The following is a 27,390-nucleotide window of genomic DNA, read 5'->3' on the forward strand; positions in this document are numbered from 1 at the left end:
CTAAACCTCTCGGCTTAATTTCTAGGTTTAACATTCCCAGACTTAACATTTCAAATCTACACGCCAAACGTCCCCTCCAAATAGGGATAGCTTTTGCTCAATAAAGCCTTTGTTGAATCACACTTTATGCTTATGGTGAGCTCTGGATAAATAGTAAGAAAGGAAATGTAAACTTTCATCACTCCAAATAAACACGAAAAGTTCATACACATTTGCTGTCTAATTCTTACACTTGTAAGTATTCGGGTAGTTTGGTCGTGCATCTCAACTAATCATACAACAAAACTAATTTGTTAAACATTATGAGAGCAACTTTGGCAATGCAAAACAGCCAAGAGAGAGCAATACTTGAAAATTATCTGAGAATATAACACAGCTGCATATATTTCAAACACAAAAAAGATCCCTCCAATAGACGAATGCATAAAATGTTGCAAAAAGAATTGCTTGAGATGGAGAACTGCCAACAAAGGGCCAAATTTTCAACTCAGAAGTTTTAGAGTCATGAATGGGAGGGAGAGACTTGAAGCTGACGCCAAATCAAACCGACTCGGCACTAATTGAGGAATAAAAAATCACCTCCAAACAAACTGGCAATGCAGAAGCTTCTAAACCAGCCATATCAAAGAGAATGATGAAGATTACAACTTGCCTTAGATATGAAGTACGAATCCTTCTTGGAGATCTCATAATTGAAATGGACGAAGAAAAGAGATCAAGGAATCTATAAAAACAAGCTAGGTAAATGAATCAAAAATGTCATTAAAGAACATTTTATCCTTAACTGAGGGCATTCTACCACATTAAAATCCCTTTTCCTGCCTAACTTGTCTAGAACAAAGGACGTGAAAGTAACAATGCAATGGTAGAAAGAGATAAGGAAACTCAACTGGAAGCCAGTTATTATCATATACTACGCAGCCTTTCAACATTCTGCATTCGTTTTGGCTTTGCCCTTCCGGTTCCAGATAGGTGTTGTTTCAATAAGCTTATGAGGTACAAGTCGGTTTTCACGCTTGGTAAGCTTGCGGAAATTGCTAACTTTAAGCTTTGCTATCTCTGCCTCTTCTTCAGGTGTTGTCTCCCTAAGAACAACAGTTAGTCGGCATTCTGGTCTAACTTTGATTCCACATTTTCCTTTAGCATGATATGATAATCTTTTCATAAAGAATCCCTTACCCACAAATGCTTCAGCTGTACAAGATAACAAGAGGTCAAATAAACAAAACCTTGTAATATAAACGATGGTTCATCTTTGATTGCTTCATTTACCAATAAGGAGCCGATCGGCATCCATTCCATGGTTGTGGGTTGCATTTGCTTTGGCTGAGTGGATAACCTTCACAATGTCACGACACAAGTTTTAACATCGTCAGTTAATCTTAGAAATACCAAAGGAAACGGGAGTACAATTTATAACATGGAAGAAACTCACGTTACCTTGCAAAGTCAATGTCTAATTTTTCAAAAACAAAATAGTCTCTAGCTCCAGAACCAATAACTGTACTTCCTATTGTCAAATGGCCAATTTTTGCAAGAAAAATAAATGAACTCCTCAACCTAGTCCAGCTCATGAAAAATGCATCCCCCCACTACATATCGAAATTGCCAATACCAGAAGCTAAACTGGTTGACTAGACTCAAGTATTTGTATGCTTATTTCTCAGCTCAAGTCTCCCCAAACAAGGAAATCAAAGAAATATTCGATCACAGCGATTGATAAACGAGATCTACATCAAGCACCATGTCACAAGGGTGTTAGCCCTGTGACACACCGCAAGATGGTGTTTCACCTGATAAACAGTTTTTGAAGCTCGCTTCACAGTTAATTGTAACTGCATTAGTGCATCTTCAACTCGCATGCCTCGAACTAAAGCAGCAACCAAGTTGACTTTTTTGGGACTCTGGTAGAAAAATTCAAATGAACTCCCCCGTTAATTCTTTTCAAATAAAAGATAAACCAAAATGAATCTCTATGCTTTTTCCATGGGAAGCCTCTTTCAGTTATAGAAAATGAGTTACAAAACTTGACCAAAAACGGGGAGGAAATTCCAATTAGAAAATGTCCAACCCAAAATTTACTGCCCAAAAAAAAAAGCTTTCAATAAACAACTAATGGTTGGCCCCAGAGAAAGGACAAGAGATTATATAGAATCCAAATAGCAAGTTGATATGGTATGCCTTAAAAATCATAAAAACTTCAGATTTAATTAAATTCTATAATTACAAAATCTAAAATTTCAATAACAAATTTCACTCAATAATGACTTTCACTGCTTTTACTCAAGTTTTTGCTGTGTAAGTGACAAGAATAAGTCTAAAGACTTCACCTGTTTGATTCCCTTTAATATAGCTTGGACTTTGGAAGGTTTACAGACTACTTTTTGGTCTTTTTGATCTCCATCTTTTCCGCTGCTTAAAGCCAAAGCAGAGGTCAGAGGAGATGAGACTGCTTCCTCAGATTTATCTGCTAATAACATCCTTGAGCTGGAAATTCCCTATAAAAGAAAGTAAAATACGACAGAGGCATTTTTCAGGAAATATAATGAATTCAAGTGATTTATAAAATAAAGACATATACTCTGAAGATTTTTTTTCCATAAAGAATTTTTCAAATAAAAATTAATTTCATAGAAATTCAGTAGATGTATGGTTGCCATGTGTACCATCTGTTGGAGACACCGAAAATCAGGTTGTACAATGCCTGCAGAGGATGGCTTCAAAAGTCTCTGTAAATAAGGCAATTCCCCTGCATAAGAAATTGGTGCAACTCAGGAACTTCAATTTTAAGATTCTGTCGTGGTTCTACTAATTCTAGTCAGATGCAAACCAGTTCTGTAATTACTAATTAATAGGATAAATATTTTGAGGGAGTCCTCTTAGAAAGCCAGAGTTACCAGGATAGCAACCAATCCAATAAAGAGGTAAGAGGAGTTATCAAATCTTTCATAATGATATAATATACCAACCATACGTTTTTTTATTCCGACTCCTGTCTAAATCATCAACTTCATCTTTAAAACTTCTTTATTGCATTCCAACCTTAACGGCCGTACAAGATCTCTCTTCTTTTTTCACTTTTCTTGTTTCTTTTTACTTTTTTTCTTTTGAGAGGAAATGATTTGTCTGACGGACAAAATAATTACAAAACAGGGAAAGAGTCCCAAGAGCACAAAAAGGGATTTACAAAAAAGACATCTACCCAAAAGTATCGATAGACATTGAGAAAGGATGTGAGCATTTACACCAGTAAAGAATCATAAAGATGACAGAATTTAAAGCATCAAAAGATTCTTCAGAGCCTTTGAGATTGTTGTAATTACTTTCAAGCACAGCTTCCAAAAAAAAATCTCCTGATTAAGTTCACCAAAGAGTAAGCTTCTCCTCTCTTAAAGGGTACCGCAAGAAGATGGACTTACTAAAATCAGTCAAATTTGAAGGGACTGCCAAGGACCAACTGAAGCTGCAAATCAGAAACCTAGGAATTTATCTAAATTATCTTATTCCTACCTCCATCACAAAGCTATGGATAACTACTTCAGACTGTTTTTGAGAGGCCATATTTAGCTTCAATAACCTTGCATTAGAGAGCATCATATTCTCCATGTATCTCCAAATCCATTTGGCAAGGGGTGCAATAATATTTCTTTCTAGATGTTATGAATACCGAGCCACCATAGGATATTGGTTTTTGACCCTTCTTCAATTGGATGAGGTGAGAGCCACCCATCATATGGGGCCTTCCCATAGAAAATTTCTCATGAGCTTTTCAATCTTCAGAGCGATTTTGGAGGTAGGGTTGGCTTCAAAAAGAGTTAGTCAGTTAGACTCCGCCTTTTGATATGAAGGCATGCTCCCAATTTCTGAGCTTACTATCAATGTTCTCAACAATCGGCTCTAGAAAGGTGAGTGAGCACGGTTTGCCACCAAGGGGAAGGCCAAGGTAGGAGTTAGGCCATGCACCAATTTTGCAGCCAACAAAAGAGGTAATATAGTCCATGGAGGAGATGTCCAAGTGAATGCCCAAAAATCATATTTGCTAAAATTGATGTTTGAACCAGAAGTTCTATATAGAAATAATTTCAGTCATATATGAAATTTAAATAAAATTAAATCAAATGAAATGAAAACAAGGCGAGAAAAAAATTAAAATCCGAAGAAGTTTGCAAGGCCACAAATTATTTAGTAAAAAGGGAATTGAGCCCTCAATTAAAGAAGCAAAAGAAGGGAATGTTGAAGAGGGGGACCACTAGGCAGTTATAAAGGACAATAGTGGTACAAGAGGAGGGCAGAGAAGAATATGGTGAAAAGCTGAGCAGGCTTTGGTGGAGAGAAGTGTCCGGCTCTCTCAAAGGTGCTGGGGAGTGTTTTTCTTTTCTTTTCTTCTTTTAGGTCATCAGCCGAAGAGTACTAGGGGGGGAGAGTGCTGGTGTATTTTGGGGAAGTATTTTCAGGGAGAGTTGTTATGAGCTTACGTGAGGCTTGAAGAAGTAAATAAATAAAGGGCATATCGATTGTTCTGTTCTTTATTACTCTATTCCTCTCTGTTTTCTGTCCTGTTGGTTGTCTTTCAGTGCAGGGTATCAAAGTGTCTTACAAGTGGTATCAGAGCCGCTTCATCCTGGGGCGAACGCGAGCTATGGCTAAAAAAAAAAATTAGATGAGAGAATGGAAAAAAACGAGAAGTCTCCGAAATGAAGGAAATGTTGTTGGGGCTTTGCAAGAATATAGAAAGACTTACAGAGGAGATGAGGGAGAGCAATGCTGCTCGGAAGGCGGAAGAGTCGGGGGCCTCTGATGGACGACGAATGAAAATGAAGGGGAAGATCAATGAGGCCGATTCAACACCCAACAATGGAGGAGGAGGAGCTGACAAAAGCAAGTACAAGAGGTTAGAAATACCTGTTTTCGCCGGAGAGAACCCAGAATCATAGGTGTACAGGGCCGAGCATTATTTTGAGATCCACTAGCTATCTGATCAGGAGAAGGTAAAGGTAGCCGTCATCAGTTTTGGGCCAGATGAAGTTGACTAGTTCCGATGGAGCCACAACCGAAGACCCATCAGTACTTGAGAGGAGCTGAAGAGGAGGATGTTCGAGTATTACAGACCTACCAGAGAAAGGAGTCTAGGCGCGAGATTGTTGAGGATAAGGCAAGAAGGATCGTATTCTGACTACGTGAAGAAATTTGTGACTTATTCGGCACCCTTACCCAATTTGGCCGAAGATGTTCTCAAGGATGCGTTCATAAATGGGCTGGAATTGACGTTGAGGGCCGAGATTATTAGTAGAAAACCGAATACATTGGAAGAATGTATGCACGAAGCCCAGCTGGTGAGCGACAGGAACATGGCCCTGAAGTTGGCTTTAGCCAATCTGAGGGTAGTTGGGCCAGGCAAAAAGGAAGCCCAAATGAAGGAAAGTTTGACGACTGAAAGGAAGAGTGGAAAAACCATTGAAGTGCAGATGACCAAACGAATTACATTACCTATGAAAAGCAACTTCATGAAGAAGGATCCACCGATGAAGCGCCTTTCTGATAGTGAGTTTCGGGAATGACTTGACAAGGGGCTCTGTTTTAGGTGTAATGAGAAGTATGGCCATGACCAAAAAGAAGAGATTGAAAAATTGGTGGAAGAGATGCTCAAGGCCGGAATCATTCGACCAAGTCACAACCCCTACTCCAGCCCTGTTCTGCTGGTGAAGAAGAAAGATGGCAGGTGGAGATTTTGTGTCGACTACCGGAAGCTGAACCAAGCGATTGTGGCTGACAAGTTTCCTATACCAGTCATTGAAGAGTTGCTAGATGAATTGCACGGGTCAACAGTTTATTCCAAACTTGATTTGAGGTCGGGTTACCACCAAAACAGAATGAACAAAGGGGACATTGAAAAGACGGCCTTTAGGACTCATGAAGGTCATTACGAGTTCCTAGTGATGCCTTTTGGTCTCATAAACGCCCCGGCCACCTTCCAATCATTGATGAACCAGGTTCTTCGACCATTCCTTCGTAAGTTTGTACTAGTTTTCTTTGACGATAACTTGGTGTACAGCCCGAACATATCGACACATGAGACACATTTGGGAGTAGTATTCAATGTCCTTCGCGATCATAGATTGTATGCAAATAAAAAAAAAATGCACATTTTGCCAAACCAGGGTCCAATACTTAGGCCACTGGATATCAGTCAAAGGGGTAGAAGTCGATGATGGGAAGATCAAGGTGATGAGAGAATGGCCACCGCCGCAAAATATATCTGAATTGAGGGGATTCTGGCCACAAAATATATCTGAATTGAGGGGATTCCTAGGACTCACTGGGTATTATAGGAGATTTGTTCAGGGGTATGGAAGTATTGTAGCTCCCCTTACCAGGCTCCTTCCGAAGAACTCGTTCAAATGGGATGAAGAAGCCAATCAGGCATTCAAAAAGCTTAAGCAAGCCATGGTGACAGCCCCGGTTTTGGCCCCCCCAACTTCTCCAAGCGCTTTGTGATAGAAACCAATGCCTCAGGAACTGGGTTAGGTGTTGTGTTATCTCAAGAATCAAAGCCTATAGCCTACTTCAGTCAGAAACTATCAACGAGGGCTCAAGCCAAGTCCATTTATGAGAAGGAATTGATGGCAGTAGTCCTAGCAGTGCAAAAATGGAGGCATTACCTGTTGGGGAGTAAGTTCACAGTGATATCAAACCAAAAAGCCTTAAAATTCCTGATTGAACAACGAGAAGTGCCCTCAATTTCAACGTTGGCTGACAAAATTACTTGGATACGACTTTGAGATCTTATATCAACCAGGCCTGCAAAACAAGGCAGCTGATGCATTATCCAAGGTGCCGGCTCATGTGGAATTGTGTGTCTTATCAGCTCCAACCATAATAGACATAGAGGTAGTTTTGAAGGAGGTTGAGGAGGACGAGGAACTCCAAAAGATCATCACCATCTTGAAGGAAAATCCGGAGGGGAAATCGAAAAATAGATGGCAGCATGACAGGTTAACTTATAAAGACAGACTGGTGCTCTCCCAAAGGTCTAGTTTGATCCCTTCTCTGCTTCACACATTCCATGATTCAGTGCTAGGGGGGCATTCCAAGTTCTTGAGGACCTATAAAAGGATGAGTGGGAAACTATATTGGCAAGGAATGAAGACCGATGTGAAGAAATATGTGGAAGGATGCGAAATCTATCAAAGGAACAAATATGAAACTCTAACTCCTGCTGATTTACTACAACCCCTCCCCATTCCTTATCTGATTTTGGAAGATTGGAGCATGGATTTTGTGGAAGGTTTGCCGAAGGTAGAGGGCTATGATGCCATAATGGTGGTAGCAGACCGCTTAAGTAAGTATGCACACTTCATACCCCTCAAACACCCCTTCTCGGCCAAACAAGTAGCTGACATATTTGTCCAAGAAGTGGTTCGACACCATGGAGTTCCCTTATCAATCTTAACCGATAGAGATAAGATATTTTTGAGTAACTTTTGGAAGGAGATGTTCACGACCATGGAGACTCAATTGAAGAGGAGTACTTCGTTCCATCCACAAACAGACAAGCAAACTGAAAGGGTGAATCGCTGCCTCGAGACTTATCTTCGTTGTTTTTGTAATGAGCAACCGAAGAAATGGAACAAGTGGATAGCGTGGGCTGAACTATGGTACAACACGACCTTCCACGTCTCTATCAAGACAACCCCGTACCAAGCAATCTATGGAAAGCCTCCTCCACCCTTAGTCACATATGGAGATAGAAAGACCTTCAACAATGCGATGGAACAATAGCTACAAGAACGAGATCTAGCTCTCAATGCACTGAAGGAAAACTTGGCCATTGCTCAAAACTGGATGAAGAAACAGGCAGACAAACATAAAAGAGAGTCGATTTTTGAAGTGGGAGAAGAAGTATATCTGAAATTACGACCATATAGGCAGAAATCCTTAGCAACGAAGAGGAGTGAGAAACTGGCACCATGGTTCTATGATCCTTATCGAGTAGTCGAGCGAGTGGGGGAAGTTGCATACAAATTAGCCCTGCCGGCTGAGGTTGCAGTACATAACGTGTTCCATATATCGCAATTGAAAAAGAAATTGGGACAAGGCCATCAAGTACAACAACATCCGCCTATCTTAACCGAGGAATTTGAGCTACAAACGACCCCGGAGACAGGACTGGGAGTAAGATGGAATGGAGATTTAGCTACCAATGAATGGCTGGTCAAATTGAGGGGAATGTCGGAAAATGAAGCTACTTGGGAAGACGTACGAGCCATGAACCAACAATTCCCTCGTTTCAACCTTGAGGACAAGGTTCTTTTCGAGAAGGGGGGTATTGTAAGGCCACAAATTATTTATACCAATAAACGAAGGGGTAAAAAGGGAATTGAGCCCTCAATTAAAGAAGTAGAAGAAGGGAATGTTGAAGAGGGGGACCACTAGGCAGTTATAAAGGACAATAGTGGTACAGGAGGAGGGCAGAGAAGAATGTGGTGAAAAGCTGAGCAGGCTTTGGTGGAGAGAAGTGTCTGGCTCTCTCAAAGGTGCTGAGGAGTGTTTTTCTTTTCTTTTTTTCTTTTAGGTCATCAGCCGAAGAGTGCTAGGGGGGGAGAGTGCTGGTGTATTTTGGGGAAGTATTTTCAAGGAGAGTTGTTATGAGCTTACATGAGGCTTGAAGAAGAAGTAAATAAATAAAGGGCATATCGATCGTTCTGTTCTTTATTACTCTATTCCTCTCTGTTTTCTGTCCTGTTGGTTGTCTTTCAGTGCAAGGAATCAAGGAGTCTTACAAAGTTACATTGAACTTCTTCAATGAGACAAAAGAGAGGCAAAGCTATGAGAATTCAATTTACAATTACAGCAAAATAAAGGCAAGAAAAGAACATTGTCAAAAAAGTCCATAGGCCCTTTCCTTGGTTCCAAAAATCCTTTTATTTCTTTCTAACCACACTAACTACAGAAAAGTACAAGAAAAAATAACAAAATAAATTCTCCCGTAGGATCTCCTTCTTGTCTTTGAAAGGATGGCCCGAGAGAAGGTGATTTTGAAGAATGAAGGATCATTTAGGAGGACCACCCACCAGCTGAGTGTCACCAACATATCCTTCCAAAATCTGTGGGCAAAAGGGCAAGTTATGAAAATGTGGCCCTATGATTCCAAATCATGTTTTCAAAGGATGCATCGATTTGGAGAAAGATTCATGTGTAAAGAAGATGCTTCGAAAGCTTATCATAATTGTTTATTGCCCTATGAGACAGCTCCTAAAGAAAGAATTCTATTTTTTTTAGGTAAGCATTATGCACAATGGCCTTCATATTCAATGAAAAAGTCAAGCTTTCCTTGAGATAAAATGAAAGAAATTACACCAAATAGCTTTAGTGAATAGACAAGAATCGCCCGTTGAGGAACAATCGAAACCTTGCAGCAATGATTTCATGGAAAAAAAAATCCCATATTTTTTAAGAGGACACACCCACATGTCATCCTGACTGGCTAATCAGACTTTGGATAATAAAACGCTCAACTCAACCCATTCAGAAACTTCTTCGTAACTCAAATTTCTTCTGAAATCTAGGTCGCAGAAAGCCAAATCATCCCTCCACAAATCTTTGGCAGAAGCCATCTTTCTGTTGGAGATGGAAAAGAGCAAGGGGAAGCTATTTGGATAATACAACATCATGGATTAAGGACTGTTGCTTGTTTAATAATGTTCTTCCGTAGGCCTCGACTATTGTGGAGAGAAGCAGTAGGTGCTAATTTAAAGCCTAGTCATTCTCCATAGAGCCTTTCGTTACTTTGATACCACCATATCCACCTGGCTAAAACTATAATAGCTTGATTTTTGTCTTTGATACTAAGGAAATCCAAACCACCCTTTTCAATAGGAAGGATTTTGTCTCATTTGACGATGATCAAGACATAACCATCAGCGTTGCCTTCCAACAAGAAACTGCAAAAAGTCCATCAATCTCACGAACAACCTTTGAACAAACAACCTTCTAACAATCTTACGTACAACCTTGCTCGGCATTTCAAAATGGGAGATATAATTTTCATCGAAGAAATGGGAGATATAAATTATTAAGTGGGGAGACGATTTTTTTTTTTAAAGAGAAACAAATACTTTCATTGAGAAAAAATGAAAGAATGCACGGGCATATCCTCCTTTGATGACTCCCAGTAGAGAAAGCCTCAATTTGCCGATGTGGATTGAAAGGAAGTTGGGGATAGACATAGATCCTTTCGCCTATCCGAAGTGTTGGAAATAAATGAAAAATCAAAGCCCACAAAAGCCCTAAAGAGATTCCAATTAGGTAAATATTGTGTGCACAATGGTTACCAAAAGTCTTCAAAATCAAAACCCAAAGAGAACCATGAAAACTCACCAAGGACCAAACATCAAAATGGTCCCTCACCACACCTCTAAAAACTCTGTTATTTCTCTCCCCCCAAGGATCCCATAATAGAGCACACACCCCCTCAAACCATAAAAAATACCATTCTCCCTAAAGATGGATGGAGAAGGAACTCACAGATTGAGTCTCTAATATTATCTAAACCAAACTCCTAGGAAAATCAATTCTACATAGACACTGCAAACTCACAACTCTAAAGCATGTGATCCAGGTCTCCCTCTGCATTAAAAAAAAAATACAATAGAAAGGACCCACTAAAGGAGGCATCTTCTTCAAAAGCTTTGTTCTCCAATTCAGACTGAAACCTTTAGCTTATAAGATGGCTCTAGAGAGATGTGAAAGGATATTTAAGTCAATCGGAAGGAAACTGGGTGGGTTACCCTCGGCCTTTATTTCAAGGCCCTTCAGATGTGCTCAAAGGGGTTTCATAGAAATGCATATGAGACCTCTGCAACATCCAGCAATGGAGGAGATGATGTTATTAAACCAAAGGTCAGGGGGAAGATCGCATGCTTCATGTGTCCTATCACCTATGATGTAGGCATGATTCCCATTACTAGCTTCATCCTCATGCACAGTGATGGGGAAAGTTTTGTGGCCAATGGCCAAGGACCTTGTGTATGTTTGGACCATAATGAACGGGCATGAGAGGGTGGTCAAAGGCAGGGGAGGAGAGAGAGAGAGGGGCAATCGAGCAAGGCCACCTGCTATGAGTTGGGGGGAGGGGGGAAAGAGCATTGAGAGGAAGGTTTTCGCAATGTCTGAATCACTAAAGGGTTGCTTGGAAGTTGTTCCTGCTTTGTTTTCTCAACCACTTTCAACTTTTAAGAACAACTTTGAAGTAGATTGAAAGGGTTAAGGTTATTCCATATTCCATCAAATCAATATCCATACTTCAATGATTTTGAAAGGTCTAACAACTTAAATTATTCTGAAAAGGGTCCAAGCCAACCACTACTCATATTCAAGAACAAAAAAAAAAACAGTTGGTTCCAAAAAGCATCAAGTTGTGTCTCAAAATAATTCCAAATAGCCTCTAGGATTTAAGTTCAAAGTTTGGTTGAACGAAATTTAAAAAAAATTAAGAATTAAATTGACTTAGTAGTTAGTACAAGAGTAAAAAGTATGACACAAACTAATCCAAGCATGCACCGTATATAAAAACCACAAACACTAGTAAATGTAAAAAGATTAAAATATATATACACACACACATATATATATCACACATACACCTAAAACATATTTCAAAAGTAAAACCCAATTCATACATTCGATCAAAAGAAAGCTTAGATGAAAACTAGAGCTTGAATGGGCTAGAGGAAGGTCTTGTGTGATTCATACATTCAATCGAAAGAAAATACAACTCACCATATGAAAGAGAGGATTGCAAACGATAACTAGAGTTGGCAGCTAAACTGTAACTCGATTCCACTCTCTTTTGCACATGACCAAGCATGGATCGTATATATCTCTGCCAACCAACCATGATCACGAAATTGCTAGCTCGAATGAAAATTCACCAGAGAAATGAAATCCTGAAAACCAAAAGAAAAGAAACGTGATCTTTAAATATTGAAGATAGTTAATAACCTAAAAGATGACATATAATTCAACATAAGAAACTATAGATGAGAGAACATCATCTCTTCACTTCCTATTCCAACAAAATCAACACTTTCATCTCTTATCACATTATTCATCAAATTATTGATATAACATGTAGGTGCAACCTCTCAGTTTAAGACTCTGCCAAATTTAAAAACTCAACGGGCATAAGAAAATTATTCTAGCACACAATCTAAACTACAGAAGCTCACTCCACATTGCAACCAAAAATATGCCAGCCTAATTCCTAAAATTTACCCTCTGCTTGAAACCTTGAGTTTGGAAATGTTTCAAATCAGAAAGAATTAGAGGGAGGTTGAGGCGGGGTCGGCAACGAGTGAGGGTGGCCGAGGGGCCGGCGGCGGCGAAAACGGAGAGGTCGACGGCGGGGGGCGGCGTACACGGTGAGGTTGAGGGAGGGAGATCAGCCGAGAGAGGGAGAGAATTCGACGGGAGGAGCGACCCCAGAGACTGTATACATTAGGTTTATTTTTTCAAAACAAAAGAAAAAGTAATAATAAAATTTTTAATTAAAATATCATTTGGTCAGTACTTTGATTTTCATTCCATTTTCCGTTCATAACTTTTCAATGGTGTAAATTTAGTCCGCTAAATTATATATAAAAAAAATACCTTTAAACTTTACATTTTATTTCCAAATCATTTTAAATTTTCAAAATTTTTAACAATACCTTTGAATTTGTAATTAAAAAAAAAAAAAACAAAACAAATACATTTATTATTAGCTTCGTGGTTAATATTTTATATCCAAAATACTTCTGAACAAAAAAATATTTTTTTTATTATTATAGTATAAAGGTATTTTTCTGTTAATTACAATAACATAAGGGACTTTTTTAATATAAAAATATATAATATTTAAAAATATTTAAATTTTATAATAAAAGTTCCAAAACATTCCTAAACTTTTTGCTATAAAATATGATTTTTCTATTTATAAAATTTCCATAATATTCATTAATAAAGGAATTTTTAACTTTTTCTTTAACCTTTTTTTAACTATGGGTATTATTCAAAATTTTGAAATTAAACAAAATACAAAATTATATCATTATTTTCTATAATTTAGTGAAATTTAGTTATTGTACTTTTAACCAATTTAAGCGTAATCCTTGTACTCTCACGATGGTAAAGTGCAATAAAAATATGGGACCCACCTCATTATAACCTAGGATAAAATTATTGTGACATTTTAAATTTATAGAATCAAGTTTCGATATCGATGGTAACATCATTTTTTTACGAAAATCTACAATTTATCGTTGACATTGTTGATTTTTTATTGGCAATATATCATTTTATTGATATATCTCTAGCTCAACAAAATCATGTATATATTGGTGAATTTAGCGTGGAAATATCACTCATAATATCTCTAAAATATTGTCAGTATGTTGTTTATTGTTTTCTTTATCGTTTTTTTCTATCTTTTTCAATATTTTAGCTTTTTCAAACTGCTAATTTTTTCAGTTTCCAGCTTTATCTTCAATATAAAAATTTTATTTCCAAAGTAATTGAATTTGAAAAAAAAAAAAAAAAAAAAACAACATAACTTACCTTTATTTTAAGTTCATTTAAACTTTTTTCATTCAATTTTCAAATCATTTCACCTCAAAAATTAAATTTATGAGTTTTATTATTTTTACCATCCTAAACTTTCATTTCCTAGAAACAAGTTTTGAAAGAAAAATAATAATAAGAAGAACCTACATCTATTTTTAACCTCATTCGAATTTTTTCCATTGCATTTTCACATCATTTCACCTCTCAAAATTGAATTGATGTGTGTTTTGTTTTTTTTACTATCTAAAATTTTAATTTTCAATAAATAAAATTTGAGAAAAATAACATATTTATTTTAACCTTGCGCAAACTTTTCCATTGGATTTTTAGATCATTTCATTTCAAACTTGAATTGGTGTGAATTTTGTATTTTATTACGATCCAAAATCCTCATTTTCAAACAAAAGAATTTTTAAAAATAAATTAAAAACTAATAATTTTTCCTATAAACACATCTACCAAATCACTTCTTCCACATCATTCTCAAATTTCAAGTTCTTTAATGTTCATCTCATTTTCTCTCGAGCTCTATCTACTTGTAAAATTCTCTTTTTCTCCTTTATTTTTCATCATGTTATGCTACATTTAATGTTATATTTTTTATACCCCTTTGATGGTTAATGTTATGATTTTTATACCCTTATTATCTTATGTTATCTTATATAAATTAAATGTTATGATTTTTGTATTCTTGTTATTTATGTTATATAAGTTTACGATTATGTACCTTTCATATCTATATTATTTTACGTTGATTATATTGTGTTTAATATTATGGTTTTTGTATGCATATTATATTAGGTTTCATGTTATGTTATTTGTATTCATGTTTAATATTATGATTTTTGTATCTCTATATCCTCAATTAGATGAAATATGATTTGATCAAAGGTATTCTCCTATTAGTACTATTGAAGTTGATATTGATACTTTGATACTCATGCATGACATACTTCCTATTATGTAAGAAATTTTGAACATAATATGATTTGAGAGTAATATTGTCACTATCAAATAAATTATGCTATGTTGGACCAGTACTTTCTAAGTTATAATACTATTAAATTTCTTGTTTGATCTTCTATTTGTATGACCTAAACTTTATCTTGAAAATAAAAATTTTAGATGGTAAAAGAAATTAAATTCACGTCCATTCAAGTTTGAGATGAAATGATGTAAAAATTCAATAGAAAAAATTTATTTTGTTTCTTAGAAGTTTTGGATATTAAAAGAAGCAAAACTCACAAGCTTCATGTGAAACGATGTAAAAAATCAGTGAAAAAATTGAATGGGATTAAAAATAAATAAATATTAAATGAAGTTAAATATAAATATCGATACTTTTTGTGGGTTTTTTTTTTTCAAATTTAATTTATTTCTAAAAAAATTTTTGAATGGAAGATAAAACTGAAAATTCTGGAAAAGCTAAATATTAAAAATAAGCAGTGAGATTTTAGATATAACTTTAAAATTTGTATCAAATTATTCCCTAAATTTAATCTTCAACTTTCAAATTTGTATAAAAATGCTCACTAAAACTTTATAAGTTAATGAACTTAAAAAATGTCTAAAAGAATTTTAAATGTCAAAAAAGTTATAAACTAACTAGACACGTGACCAAAAGTATAATGTCCTATTTAATGTCCAATAAATTCTTCCATTTTCCTTCTATTATAAAAGAAAATGTTAGAGATCTATTTCACACAAAACTTATAATAGACGAAAAATTTAGGAAATAGACTTAGAATTAACCCTAACACATTTTCAGTTTGTTAGGAATGTGAACAAAATCTCACATTAGTTAGGAAAGAGAATGATCATAAATATATAAGGACAATGATCTTCATTGGTATAAGACCTTTTGGGTGGTTCCAAAAGCAAAATCACAAGGGTTTATACCCAAAGTAGATAATATGTGGAGATATGGAGAGGTCCGTTGGCATTGTCCTTTTCAATGCTTGCTCTCAAATGATGAACTATAATACAATAAAATCATAAGGATAATCCAAACTTGGGATTCAAAATATAGAAGCAAAAAGGAAAAGAGAGGTCGAAATGAGACTGTTTGAGCATGCTAATGCCATTTATGTCTTTCAAGTTTTGGTTATGCTGTAATATTTATACAATCATGAGCCAAAATTGTATGATTGCACTTCAGAATCCTCTATGCTAACTGACCAGCACAGATTGACTCTGATTCTAGCTAATAGGAAAATCATGTTCTGTTTTCTTCAGCACGCTTAATTTGTAGAGCAGCTCTTACCACATTTCCTCTTGTAATAATTCCAACCTTCATTAAAGATTTCATAATTTTACGCTACGAAATAACCATCAAATCCAAAATAGAAGAGTCGAATAGATTCTCTCTTACCAGCTTTCCATCGGCATCGACCACGGGAAGTCGGCGATACTTCGTCTGAAGCAATAATCTGCATTTGATAAATAGAAAGGAACACGCTTAAAAATTCAGGCACAAGGACAAAAGAATGATATGATACGGAAACAGTGGAGAAAAGTGTTTTTGAACCTAGCAACATCCTCGAGATCAGTAATTTCTCGAACAACAAGAGGTGCTGTTGTCATCAAATCGCCGACCACCTTTCCATTAGTTTTACTTAGAAGCCTTTGTACCTCATTAAATGTCTACAAGGATGATTTAGGATTAGAGACATCATTTGGGCAGAATATTTCCACAAAAACTAGTAAGTGGTAGGCAATTGAAATATGGGCGCGTTTAACATCCCAAATGAATGTAATTTCTTCTTATAAAGTTGAGTTTTCTACTTCATTTAATACTCAGGATGAAATTATTGCACAAATAAAGTCATCAGGAACATGGATGGCAAAAGGTGTGAAACAAACCAACTAGAAATAAACGCAAAAATGATATAAAAGAAAAGGAAAAGAAGGAGGTCAATGCGTACTTTCCAGGAGCTGTCAACTTCAGGAAACATGCTTGTATCTGTCCTTCCACCACCTAATTAGAACACTGAAAATTCATCACTCTAAAATAGTTGAACCTATACAAGTGCAGTCAGACCAATTTCCTCAGATTCCAAAACCAAAATTCTGCAATATCCACATCTATAAAACCATTTGTAATATAGAAAAGGAAATTAGTCTTTTCTTGGAACCAAAGTAACTTAATTGTGTTAAACTATCATTTCAGTCCTTGTATTTGGGTTTCGTTCTAATTTAATCCCTATACTTTTAAATGCCAAATTTAGTTCTTGTACTACTACTATCAATAAATCTTAACAATATTTCCGGGATTTCTTTTCTTGTATGAAAATCAAGAAAATTATTATTATTATTTAACCAATCTCAATAAAAACTAACTATGAATGAGAATTACTTAATTTTAGATTTATTAAAAGTAAGTGGGCCAATTTTAAGTTTAAGATTAATTGAAAGTGTAGGACCTAAAATGGAACGGAATCCAAATAATAAAAACAAAAATGATATTTTGACCTTTATTCTTTCTTCTCAAATTTCACAATAACAATCAAAGACTTAGCCAAATTCTTCACCCTCTTTACCAACCAAATATTCTCACATTAAGGTGATGACTAACATAATTCACGAGTGATACAACTATGTATCTTTCACATAAAGAAAAAATTGGGGAAAATTCTAGACATGCAAAAAAAGTCGGTGCTAATCTTTGAAAAAAGTAAAGGAAAAGAAGAATCAAGCACAGAAACTTGAGTTGTATAAATATAAAATCTAGAAAAGCAAAATTCACTTCTTTCCTGAAAAACAATCACAGTTAAAGATGCAACAAACACCAAAGATAAGACAAATGAGCAATCTTTCCCAAACGGGATAAACGATGGTAGTGGCAAGGAGTGGGAATTAGACAACTTGCTGACAGGAATAACAAGAAATTTCAAATATACCTGAGATGGAATCTAGTGCTAACAAGTCATAGTCAGAAACTACGCCAACCTGAATTAAGAAGTAATTTCTATTATGAGCATCGATGATTAAATATCCAACGTTAGGCCATTTAAATCAATCGTACACTTCATCGATAATACAGATAAAGGTGTATGAGAGCAGGAAAAAAAATCACATGAGCTTCAATTCACACGAATTATAAGCACTAAAGGTTGCATTCATCCTGATCAGGAACTGGAAAAAATGGCAAGGAATTGACTTGTATAGCAATAAGCAACATGTGCCATCTTTTTTGACTTTCAAGTTCAATAAGACATTCAAAACAAATCATGGGGTAAACAAACATATGTTTTCCCAATTTAATTCTGGTTTGGGAACGGACCGAAAAATTAGATTCTCTCATGATCATACAAGTCATAGAGTGAAAAGTGAAAACTTGACGATTCAAGTAAACAATTTGATGCAAAATCCTGGACAGAACTCAACAATTCAGAGGTAACATTTCGTGGGGCAATATGCGGATATTAGATAACCAGAAACACTTGCAAACAGGCCAACAAGATAAGAAAATAACTATAGAGGAGAAATCTCTCTAATAAACATGGGAAATGAAATGATACCAATTTCCAATTGTCATCAATTACTGGAAATCCTGTGATCCTTTTCTCCACCAGAATTTCTAAGGCTGTATGAGCATAAACAGACACAATAAGCCACATTTTGCCAATAAGTTGGAGGAAATTTTCCAAAAATATCAACTACCTTCATCAACACTGGTTGTGGGCTTTACAACATGCAACTCCTCTTTCCTAGTCATAAAGTCACCAACTGTATAAACACCACTTCTTGACTGCATATCAAAATATTAAAGAAAGAATAAATTTCTAATACCCTGCAAAAATTACAAATGAGAAGAAGCCAGAGAAGTATAGTTATTCAGTAGAAAAATGAATGATCATAAGTATAAATTTCATGTACAACCCTGACTTCTCGAAATCAAATAAAGAGGAACATAAAAAAATCAGCAGCAATTAATGATTTATGTTAGAATGTTTTGAATCTATTATTTGGCGCTTTGAATGACCAAGTATGAAAGCTGGGCACCTGACCAGTGCCCCATGGACGCATGAAAATTTTTAACACACTGTTAGTAAGTTACATTTTAAAAAAATTTCCATCTCTGCCGGTTCGTGAACCAAGTAAATCTGTTGTGTCGATTCTTTATTCTTTTACGTTTTCCTACATTTTTATTTGTCAATTTCGTAACAATCAGAATGAAACATCAAAATTTACTAAGCTCCATACCTCAAAAGCATTATGTAAATTCGTTAAGTTTTTTTTAACAAAGCACCAACTCAATCAAAATTAAAGTTTCTCCAAGTCGCATCAAATTAAAATTACCAGAAAATTCAAATCGAGAAAGTATATTCATCTCAATCACAAAGAAACATTCGAGACGAACTAACCAACAACTCGAATTCAACATTACTCACACATAAAACACGAAAAACAGGAATAATGATGATGATGATAATAAACAGAACAACACACCGGCACGGAATTGGCCATCAAGGTACCATTAGCAGCAAGAGAAGTAGATCTTCGAAGCTCCGGAAAGCTCTGAGCGACCGATGCATGAAGAATCGGCGATGGAGGTCTCCGGTAAGAACCAAATAACAACTCCTGAACCGAAAAACTCTTCGCCCTGAATTGAGCCAACGATAAAGAACTCAAACTACAACCAATCGACTCCATGCAAGAACCTTGACGAAACAAATCAAGACCCTTCCACACTCGCCAAGGTTCGTGAAGCTCGAGCAAGGAGACTGGGATTTTGCAGTAGAAGATAATGAACAGTGACTGTGACTAAAACCCCGCTAATTCTTACCCGGCTGTTATTGGAAGATACTTAAACTAACCGTCACCGTATCGGTTGTCACTGTTTTAGGTCCACGTGTTGTAATCAGGCGTGGCCAAGATGTATATCAGACGGTGCTGGCAGTTATGAGAATTACGGGTGACGAGAGTTACGTTGACGTGGCACTATGTGTGGACTGTCATTTTTGCTAATTGTCCACGTCGTCATATTATTGGTGGAAATATCAACTTTCAAGTTGTAGCTTAAGAATTTGGTCTCTTTTGAGAAAAAATATCTCAACTCTCTTGGATGCCACACATTGAACCTAATACCCACCATTCTTTCATTTTGATTTATTTGTTTTTTTTCCCATACATATCTTAACCGTCAATTAGAAGAATAACTATATTTAAATAATTAAATGTAGGTATTATGTGTATATATTAGTTTGGATCCATTTGAAAAAAAAAGCATTTTAAAAAAAATTCATATTTATTTAAAAATCGGATTAAAATACTTTGAAAAACTATTTTAAGTGATTATCGAACACTCTAATTTCTTCTAAAATGATTTATTTTTTAAATTATACATTTGAAAATGTAATTCAAACACACTCTAAGTTCATTCGATGATTTTTTTTCGATTTTTTCCACAAACTATTAGGCATGTTGGTTTGATATTATAAAAAAAAAATTGGTTTGCTTTTTTCGATTTTAATAACGGTCGGAAACCAAATCGAACCTAGCCTTATGTACATTCCTTTGATGATCTTTTTTTTCCATTCTGCTATGTTGCTTAAATATATGAAAATTTCGAATTTTTTTTTATAGATGGTTTAGTGTGATTAGTCCAATTGTTTTGATGTTTGAAAGATTAGTTACTAAGTTAGGTTGCTGAAATTAAAAAAAAAAAAAGGAAAAACAAATCGAAAAACGAACCAATAACGAACCGAACTGATAAAAAACCAAAACTATTGGTTTTGCCCTTTTTATTAGAGATTTAATCTGGTTCATTTTTAATAAAACTAATTAATTTGATTTGATTATCTATTGGACTCAAAATCAAACTGACTATCACCTTTTATATACAAAAAATCTATAGCACACAGATTGTCAAATCCTAAAAGTAACCGTATGAGGAAGTGTAGTCAATTCTTACCTCGTATCAAAGAATGGCAATGCCAACATAACGATGAGTTACATAATGAAAAAGCACGATACTTTGGCGATATATCATTAAATTCATGGAACCGACAGTGATACAAGTGTGTAACATTTTTTTTCTCAAAATTCCAATGAGATATTACTAATACCCTTGATGTCATTTTTTCCGGTTCTTCTTCAATTTCCAATTTTTATTTGGATTTTCAGCCAAATCTTCAATTCAAAACTTTAATTTCCAAGATTGAATTTGAAAAAAAAAAATCTATATCTTAACTTCCTAAATTTGTAACCATTTAAACTTTTTGAATTGATAAGGCATTTTTTATATTGTCCAAAACTTTCATTTTCAAGAAGTAAAATTTGAAAAAAAAAAAAAAAAAACAATATATATTTTATGTCTTAATCTCATTCAAACTTTTTTTTAATTGAATTTTCTCATTATTTTACCTCAAACTTGAATTGAGATATTTTTTTTCTTTTACCAAATATTCATGTTCAAAAAATAAGATATAAAAAATAACATGATGAGATCCAAAAAGAATGCAACTATTGCATCTTGTGGGATAATGATTCATGTAATAATAAATATCTCGAACTTGACATTCATATTAATATCTTTTAATTTTACCATACGATTAAAAGACATTAATACACGGGGACCACAACTTTCTCGTGAAAGTGATGAAGACACATAAACTCATAACCTCTATATTATACACTTTCGTTAGAGCATCCTCATAAACATGGTTTGATCCAATATATCCTCAAACTAATATTGATAATCTTATATAACATACTTCAATTATGTTAGAAATTTTGAACCGACGGTAACTTAGGAGTAATATTGTCACTACTATCAAATAAATTATACTAATGTTGGGCTAGTAGCTCTTAAATCATCATAACATAGTATTTGACCTTCTATTTGCATGACCTAAATTTTATCGATGACATATCCAATTCATATTCATTATTATAGGTATTCATTGCATACTCATTATTAGGTATTCACTATTATTTATTATTCCATTATTAATCGTATTTGGCTTCTAATTATTGATTTATATATTTAGATTCATAGTTTATTACTTAAATAAGTTTGTTCTAAAATTTCACCAAAAAAAAATTCCACAATATTTATATATAAATTTTCAATGTCTATAATTTTTTTCCCGAATATTCATTAATATTTAAATATTTGTTAATATGTTTGTAAATCTGAATTACTGATATTTACATCGATATCGATATCGATACTTTCGTCGTTGTTAGAGCTATATGTGCTCCTTTTCCCCATTTTGAATCCAAAAACTAAAAATCCTTTTGTTTGAAACTCTCCATAGTCCATTGGACATCCCAAGATGTCCAAGATTTACATGAAAACCTCGTAGGAGAACGAGTTGGTTGGATGTCAAATTATCTACTACGTTCCTCATTTGTTGTTGTAACCTTTGATGGAGAATTCTTTTTCATAAAGTATAGAGATTCACCCATAGCCTTGTTATAGTGTGAGTGTTGATTGAGAATTAAGCAAAGCATACAGATAACAAATGAGAGATTTGTTTGAAGTTTAACAAAAAAAAATTAAAAATTTTATAGATTTGAAGATCTAAATTTAGGAGGGATCAAAACTTTGACAGTATGAGTATATAAATTCTATTTTTTAAACAATAAAGGTATTAGATACAGGAGATGTCCACAAGGTAGGGCAAGGTCAGGGGATTTCCTTGTCCTCGTCCCTACTCACAATTTCTTTTTTTATTTTTGCAAAATTCTCCATTTAATTTCGTGAAGATTGGGTTCTTCGTGAGAAAATTTTCCCATCTTGTTTTTTTATTAATAAAATCAATTAACTTACATAATTCGACGAGATTTTTGGAGAAATATATTTCGCTAAATTCGAACTTTGTATTTGTATTGATTTGTAGTATCTGTAGGTACAATCTAATATTATTCATTCGATGCTTTCTCTTGAGGCATTACAAGAAGTTAAAGTCTTCCAAATTTTTTTGGAGCTAAAGCTTCCAAGTCTTCAAAAAACTTGGGAAGATTTTGTGTCTCCTAAGTCTTAGTTCTTTAGAACTTTGAGTCTTGATCTTCAGTTCTCAAGAGCTCGAGAGCTTCAGTCTTTAATTCTTAAGAGCTTCAGAGATTGAAAACTTCAATCTTTAGAACTTTAGAGCTTGAGAACTTCGGCATTCAATTCTTCAGAACGTGAGAGCTTCAGTCTTCAGAACTAATGAGCTTGGGAGCTTTAGTCTTCATAACTTGAGAACTTGGAAGTTTTGATCTTCAAAACTTAGCTTGAAAACTTTTGATTTTATGTTCTTTAGAACTTGAGAGCTTCAATCTTTAGAGCATAAGAATTTTGGTCTTCAAATCTTCAAAATTTTGATTTTCAGATCTTAAGAGGTTTGATCTTCAATTATTCACAACTTCAGTCTTCAATTTTTTCAATCCTCCATCTCAAAATGAAGTGTAAGACTCTTATTTATAAAGTTTCCATGGGCCTTGAGTAGCTTGGGCTTGGTTGGTTTATAGGTCCATGGACCCAATTAATTGGGTTTTGGACTTGGGTAGCTTTTTAGCCAAATTAAGCCTATTTTTGGGCTCAATTAAACATGGACAAAAAAATTAATACTTAATTGGACTAAATTAATTAATTCGACTCAATGGTCATGACGAAAACACATAGTATTGTCAAGATCTGTCAACTTCTTTTTTCAATTTCAATTTGGGATACATGTCGACTTTTAATTAACCCTAAAATTGATATTTTGTAATTTAATCATTAATTTGAGAAATGAAATTACAATTTATGATTTAATTTCTCATTAATTTATTTTTTATGCTTAATTTCACGTGGACAATTTGAATTTAAAAAATATTATTGAAATTTTCTAATAGAAGTAAATAATTGATGTACATTTATATACAATCATATATTTATAACAATGATATATATATTTTAACTTTTTTTTTCTTTGAAAGTTTGGACATTAATAAAATTTTAAGGGTATTTTTGAATTTTTGCTTGAAAGTTTGGATATTAATTAAACTTTTAAAAAATTTAAGAGACATTTGGTCCATCAATTTGATTTGGGTTGAACTAGATTATTTAACTCACATACTTTATCGCTAGTGTTAAAAGTTTCACTATCAAAATCTACACATTTATTAAGGAATCATATATATGTTTTTATCACAAATCAAATTCCACAAAACCTATTTTAAAATTCTATTCCAAATCTAACAACATTTGAATAGAATCTAACATTTGCCTATTAAATTGGACATACACTAACATTTATCCCAAATAATTAAGAAAATACAATATTCAAATTCAATCTATCTAGAGTTTTTTTTAATAAGAAACGTTGTTACGCTGATATTCGATTCCATGCCAAATCTAAGTGAAATTGAAAATAAAAACGTACAACAAATAATGTAGGCCCCAATCCATTTAGTTTTAAAGAAATAAATTTACAAACATTAAAGGGACGTTTGGGGTAATGAGTTAGTTATTATAGTCCTAGGTTATTATATTTGGGTTATGATAGTTTGTGTTTGAGGTGTAAGTTATTTTAGTTTGGATTATAACAGTATGTGTTTAATGTGTAAACTATTTTAGTTTGAGAAGAAAATAGTAAATACTGTAGCAAATAATAAAAAAATGATGAATGTAAAATCGTAAAAAACTGTAGTAAATGGGGGTTTTGAGATAGTGTTGACTGTAGCTAATTGAAGGTTTTGAAATAGTTTTTACTAGGTGGTTATTATTTTTTGATGATAACTCTTGCCTCAAGCATCCCCTAAGATTTTATAATGGCAACTTTGGATTCCAAACACGGTCACTAACTCTGCACCCAAGTACAATTATTTAACTATAGAGTAACTAACTACCATACCAAGCAAGTACAAACTTAATAACTCTCAATGACCAAACCTCCTCCCTTAGACATATTTTTGAAAGGCTAAATTATAAAAATGTCTCTAAACTTTGTATTTTATGTCAAAAATACCATTGAACTTTCAAAAGTTTCAATAATTCCCTTAAGTTTTAAAAAAACTTCAAAAATACCATCGTCGTCAGTTTTGGATGGAAACTATTAATAATTTGTTTAGAAAATATCCTTGAATTTTCAAAAGTTTCAATAATGTTCCTAAACTTTTAAAAGTTCAAACATACCCTTATCATTAGTATATGGATGGAACCGTTAATATCTCAATTAAAAAATATCCATGAACTTTCAAATATCACATCAGTACTTAACTGTTAGAAAAAAATTTAAAAAAAATGCTTCCATCGTTAGTATAGTCAAATTATTTGAAGTTATCTTGAATTGGGTAAGAATAATCCCTTTAGAAAGTAACTTATATGTAAAGATACCCTCATTTTCTCTTCATATAGATCATATCTTTTTTCTCCAATTTGTACAATTCTTACTTCGACTAATTGGATTATGAAACATAGAGTAAAAGATTGTCGATAGCTCTAAAAAAAGAGCCATAATTCCTAGCTTAATTTAGGCTCGTTGATGGATTTTTAATGTTAATTATCCTATTTTGTAGGTATTGAGCACTGAAGAGGTAGAATAGAGCAACGATATTAATTTGAAGTAATTTGGAGGTGATTTGAGCATCCGGACTTCAAAGGAGACGAAACGACCAAAATGCTCCTGACCGGAGCGTCGCAACCCTTGTTCAACGCTCCAATGCAATGTTGAAATGCAGAACACGTACATGTAGGGTAGCGTTGCAATGCTATGACTTTAAACGGAATGCCTCCAACGCACACATGCAAGGAAGCGCCATGCTAGAGTTGCAACGCCACTCCGCGCTCTAGGGCTGCTGTCGACAAGAGCATTGCAACACTACGCCTATTGTATAAAAGCATTCTTTTCGAATTAGGTAAGAAGAGGATGCAAAATCTGATGGAGGCCGAGAAGTGGCGGCTAGTTCTTCCCTTTCCTTTATATTTTTTGTATCTTTAGGTTAGTTTTTTTTTTTTTTTTTTTAATTTTCTTTTGGATTGTAAACGATGGATTGGATCTTCCTCTTCGATTTGTCTATAGATTGGTCGAGGTAATGGTTTTCTACCTAGTTTTTGGAGTTTTAATTCTTTGTTAATTTCTAGAGTTTTCTGTGTTCCTGAATAAATTGCATGTTGAATTTATGTCTTCTTTTAATCCATTATAATTTTTAAAAGCATGATTGTGAGGTTGATTGTTCACGCATAATCATGCATGACTAATCAATTTTTAGTTACGTTACGTTCTTACCTGAATGTCTGGCTAAAAATCAATTAAGTGGCATTAGTTAAGTTTGCATTTGGTGGCTATTCCTAGGATGCATGAATTGCTAGGTTTGAAGATAAAATTAGTTAATTGAACACGACTTTCCTAATAATTAATCGACACAATTGAATCTTAAATCGTAATGCATGTATTTTTAATTCTATATGGACGTTATCGAACCCAATAAAATTTAGAAGCATGTAGATTAGTTAGGGTATGGCCTTTCCGACCTTAATTAATAATTAGGACGCTTTCTCAATTAAATTCTTGATAGTTATCCGCCTTTGTAGAGGTTAGTTAGATCGCATCGAGCGGGTAGTTGTGCATATATGAATCAGTTGCATGTTTAAGTTTCAAAAACCGAGGATAGAAATTGCATTGAATGACTCTAGAAACTAGATAGATCAATCCTAGTGTACATTTATCCCTTGCATTTTAACTCCTTGCATGTTTTCATTTTATACAAAACCAAAACTCCATTTTTACTGCTTTTCATAGTTGAATTTAGCTTAAAAAAAGCTTAAATCTTGACCTCCCCGTGGTTCGTCCCTATACTTACCGCTTATGCTACTTGTTAGTATAAGAGTGGGTTTCGGTGATTTATAAATATTATTTTTGTTTTGGTTCGGAGTCGAATTAACAACATCAGTTTTCGAATTCGAACAATTACACAAAGAAATTTTCTGAGTAATGTTTGCTTGATTATTGAGCAAGAGCTACAAGCCCCAAATAGACTGAGGATGAATATAAAACCTCATTAACGAAGAGACTATCATAAGACAAAACAAAGAAGGATAATAGTGAGGATTAGGTGGAGACTTTACCAATTAAACACTAATGTAACAATAAACCTGATAAAAATAATAAAAGAAATAAATAGGTAAAAGAAATAAACAGGGAAAAGACAGAACAACATCATGTCTTAACAGACCCCCTAAAACGAGGCATAGGGGAGACTCGAAGGCTAAGTTTATGTTGGAGGAAAATTATGGGGTGTGAATGCATTATTTGTTGTGTGCTGTATGTCTTAAGTTATGCGTTTATCCCATGCGTCTGAGGTCATGCGTTGGAATAACAAGTATGCGTTAATCTAGTATGCAATGATCATGTGTTCCTATCACAAGTTTTCTTGTCTTCTCCCCAAGTATAACGAGAATGCAAGTTTCTCGGGTAATCCGAGGTCGAACACAGGGACTTGTCACTCAATAATGCTTATGAAGCAATGCATTTGAGGCGATGAATAAAAGTAAAAAGAAGAAGTTTAATAGATTACATACTACTTCTACTCCTAACTAAACAGATTGAGCAATGTAAGACTTGTGATGAGAATTGATAGATACACAACAACTATTAACGCATAGTAATGTTTATTATCTTAAATTGCTCGAGTAATCCCAGCTCATCACATTAACGCATCGCACACCTCTCGATGGTCAGCCGCATGACTATATCTCTATAGTGCATGGGTGTGTCGAGCATAAGACCGTGCCTATCTCTAGGAACAATGCATACTTTGCTTAGTGTGTTCCATCTCTTACCTTCTCAGACAGTTAGATGCGGCTAATTAACTCAT

At 34.4% G+C, this 27,390-nt stretch overlaps 2 protein-coding genes across 3 annotated transcripts; both read right to left on the bottom strand.

The window, feature by feature from the left end:
• Nucleotides 1–348: 348 nt before the first annotated feature.
• LOC120083216 (50S ribosomal protein L22, chloroplastic-like) lies at nucleotides 349–12,523 on the bottom strand. 2 transcript variants are annotated; one of them, XM_039038875.1, is made up of 7 exons: nucleotides 12,288–12,523; nucleotides 11,779–11,945; nucleotides 2,667–2,749; nucleotides 2,331–2,498; nucleotides 1,794–1,904; nucleotides 1,273–1,339; nucleotides 349–1,194 (listed from the first exon to the last, which is right to left on the bottom strand). In XM_039038875.1, exons 2-7 carry the CDS (start codon nucleotides 11,894–11,896, stop codon nucleotides 926–928), a joined length of 816 nt encoding a protein of 271 aa, XP_038894803.1. In that variant the 5' UTR covers nucleotides 11,897–11,945; nucleotides 12,288–12,523; the 3' UTR covers nucleotides 349–925. The 2 variants fall into 2 exon arrangements, with proteins under 2 accessions (XP_038894803.1, XP_038894802.1); XM_039038874.1 differs by having other exon boundaries at nucleotides 12,274–12,522.
• A 2,956-nt stretch (nucleotides 12,524–15,479) lies between these two features.
• Nucleotides 15,480–19,385, bottom strand: LOC120083837 (CBS domain-containing protein CBSX1, chloroplastic-like). The gene is made up of 8 exons (XM_039039727.1): nucleotides 19,051–19,385; nucleotides 18,262–18,349; nucleotides 18,120–18,184; nucleotides 17,499–17,547; nucleotides 16,524–16,576; nucleotides 16,127–16,242; nucleotides 15,971–16,028; nucleotides 15,480–15,889 (listed from the first exon to the last, which is right to left on the bottom strand). Exons 1-8 carry the CDS (start codon nucleotides 19,252–19,254, stop codon nucleotides 15,815–15,817), a joined length of 708 nt encoding a protein of 235 aa, XP_038895655.1. The 5' UTR covers nucleotides 19,255–19,385; the 3' UTR covers nucleotides 15,480–15,814.
• Between the last annotated feature and the right edge of the window lie 8,005 nt (nucleotides 19,386–27,390).

This window comes from Benincasa hispida, chromosome 8 (genome assembly GCF_009727055.1).
Source record: "Benincasa hispida cultivar B227 chromosome 8, ASM972705v1, whole genome shotgun sequence".
Classification (NCBI taxonomy): domain Eukaryota; kingdom Viridiplantae; phylum Streptophyta; class Magnoliopsida; order Cucurbitales; family Cucurbitaceae; genus Benincasa; species Benincasa hispida.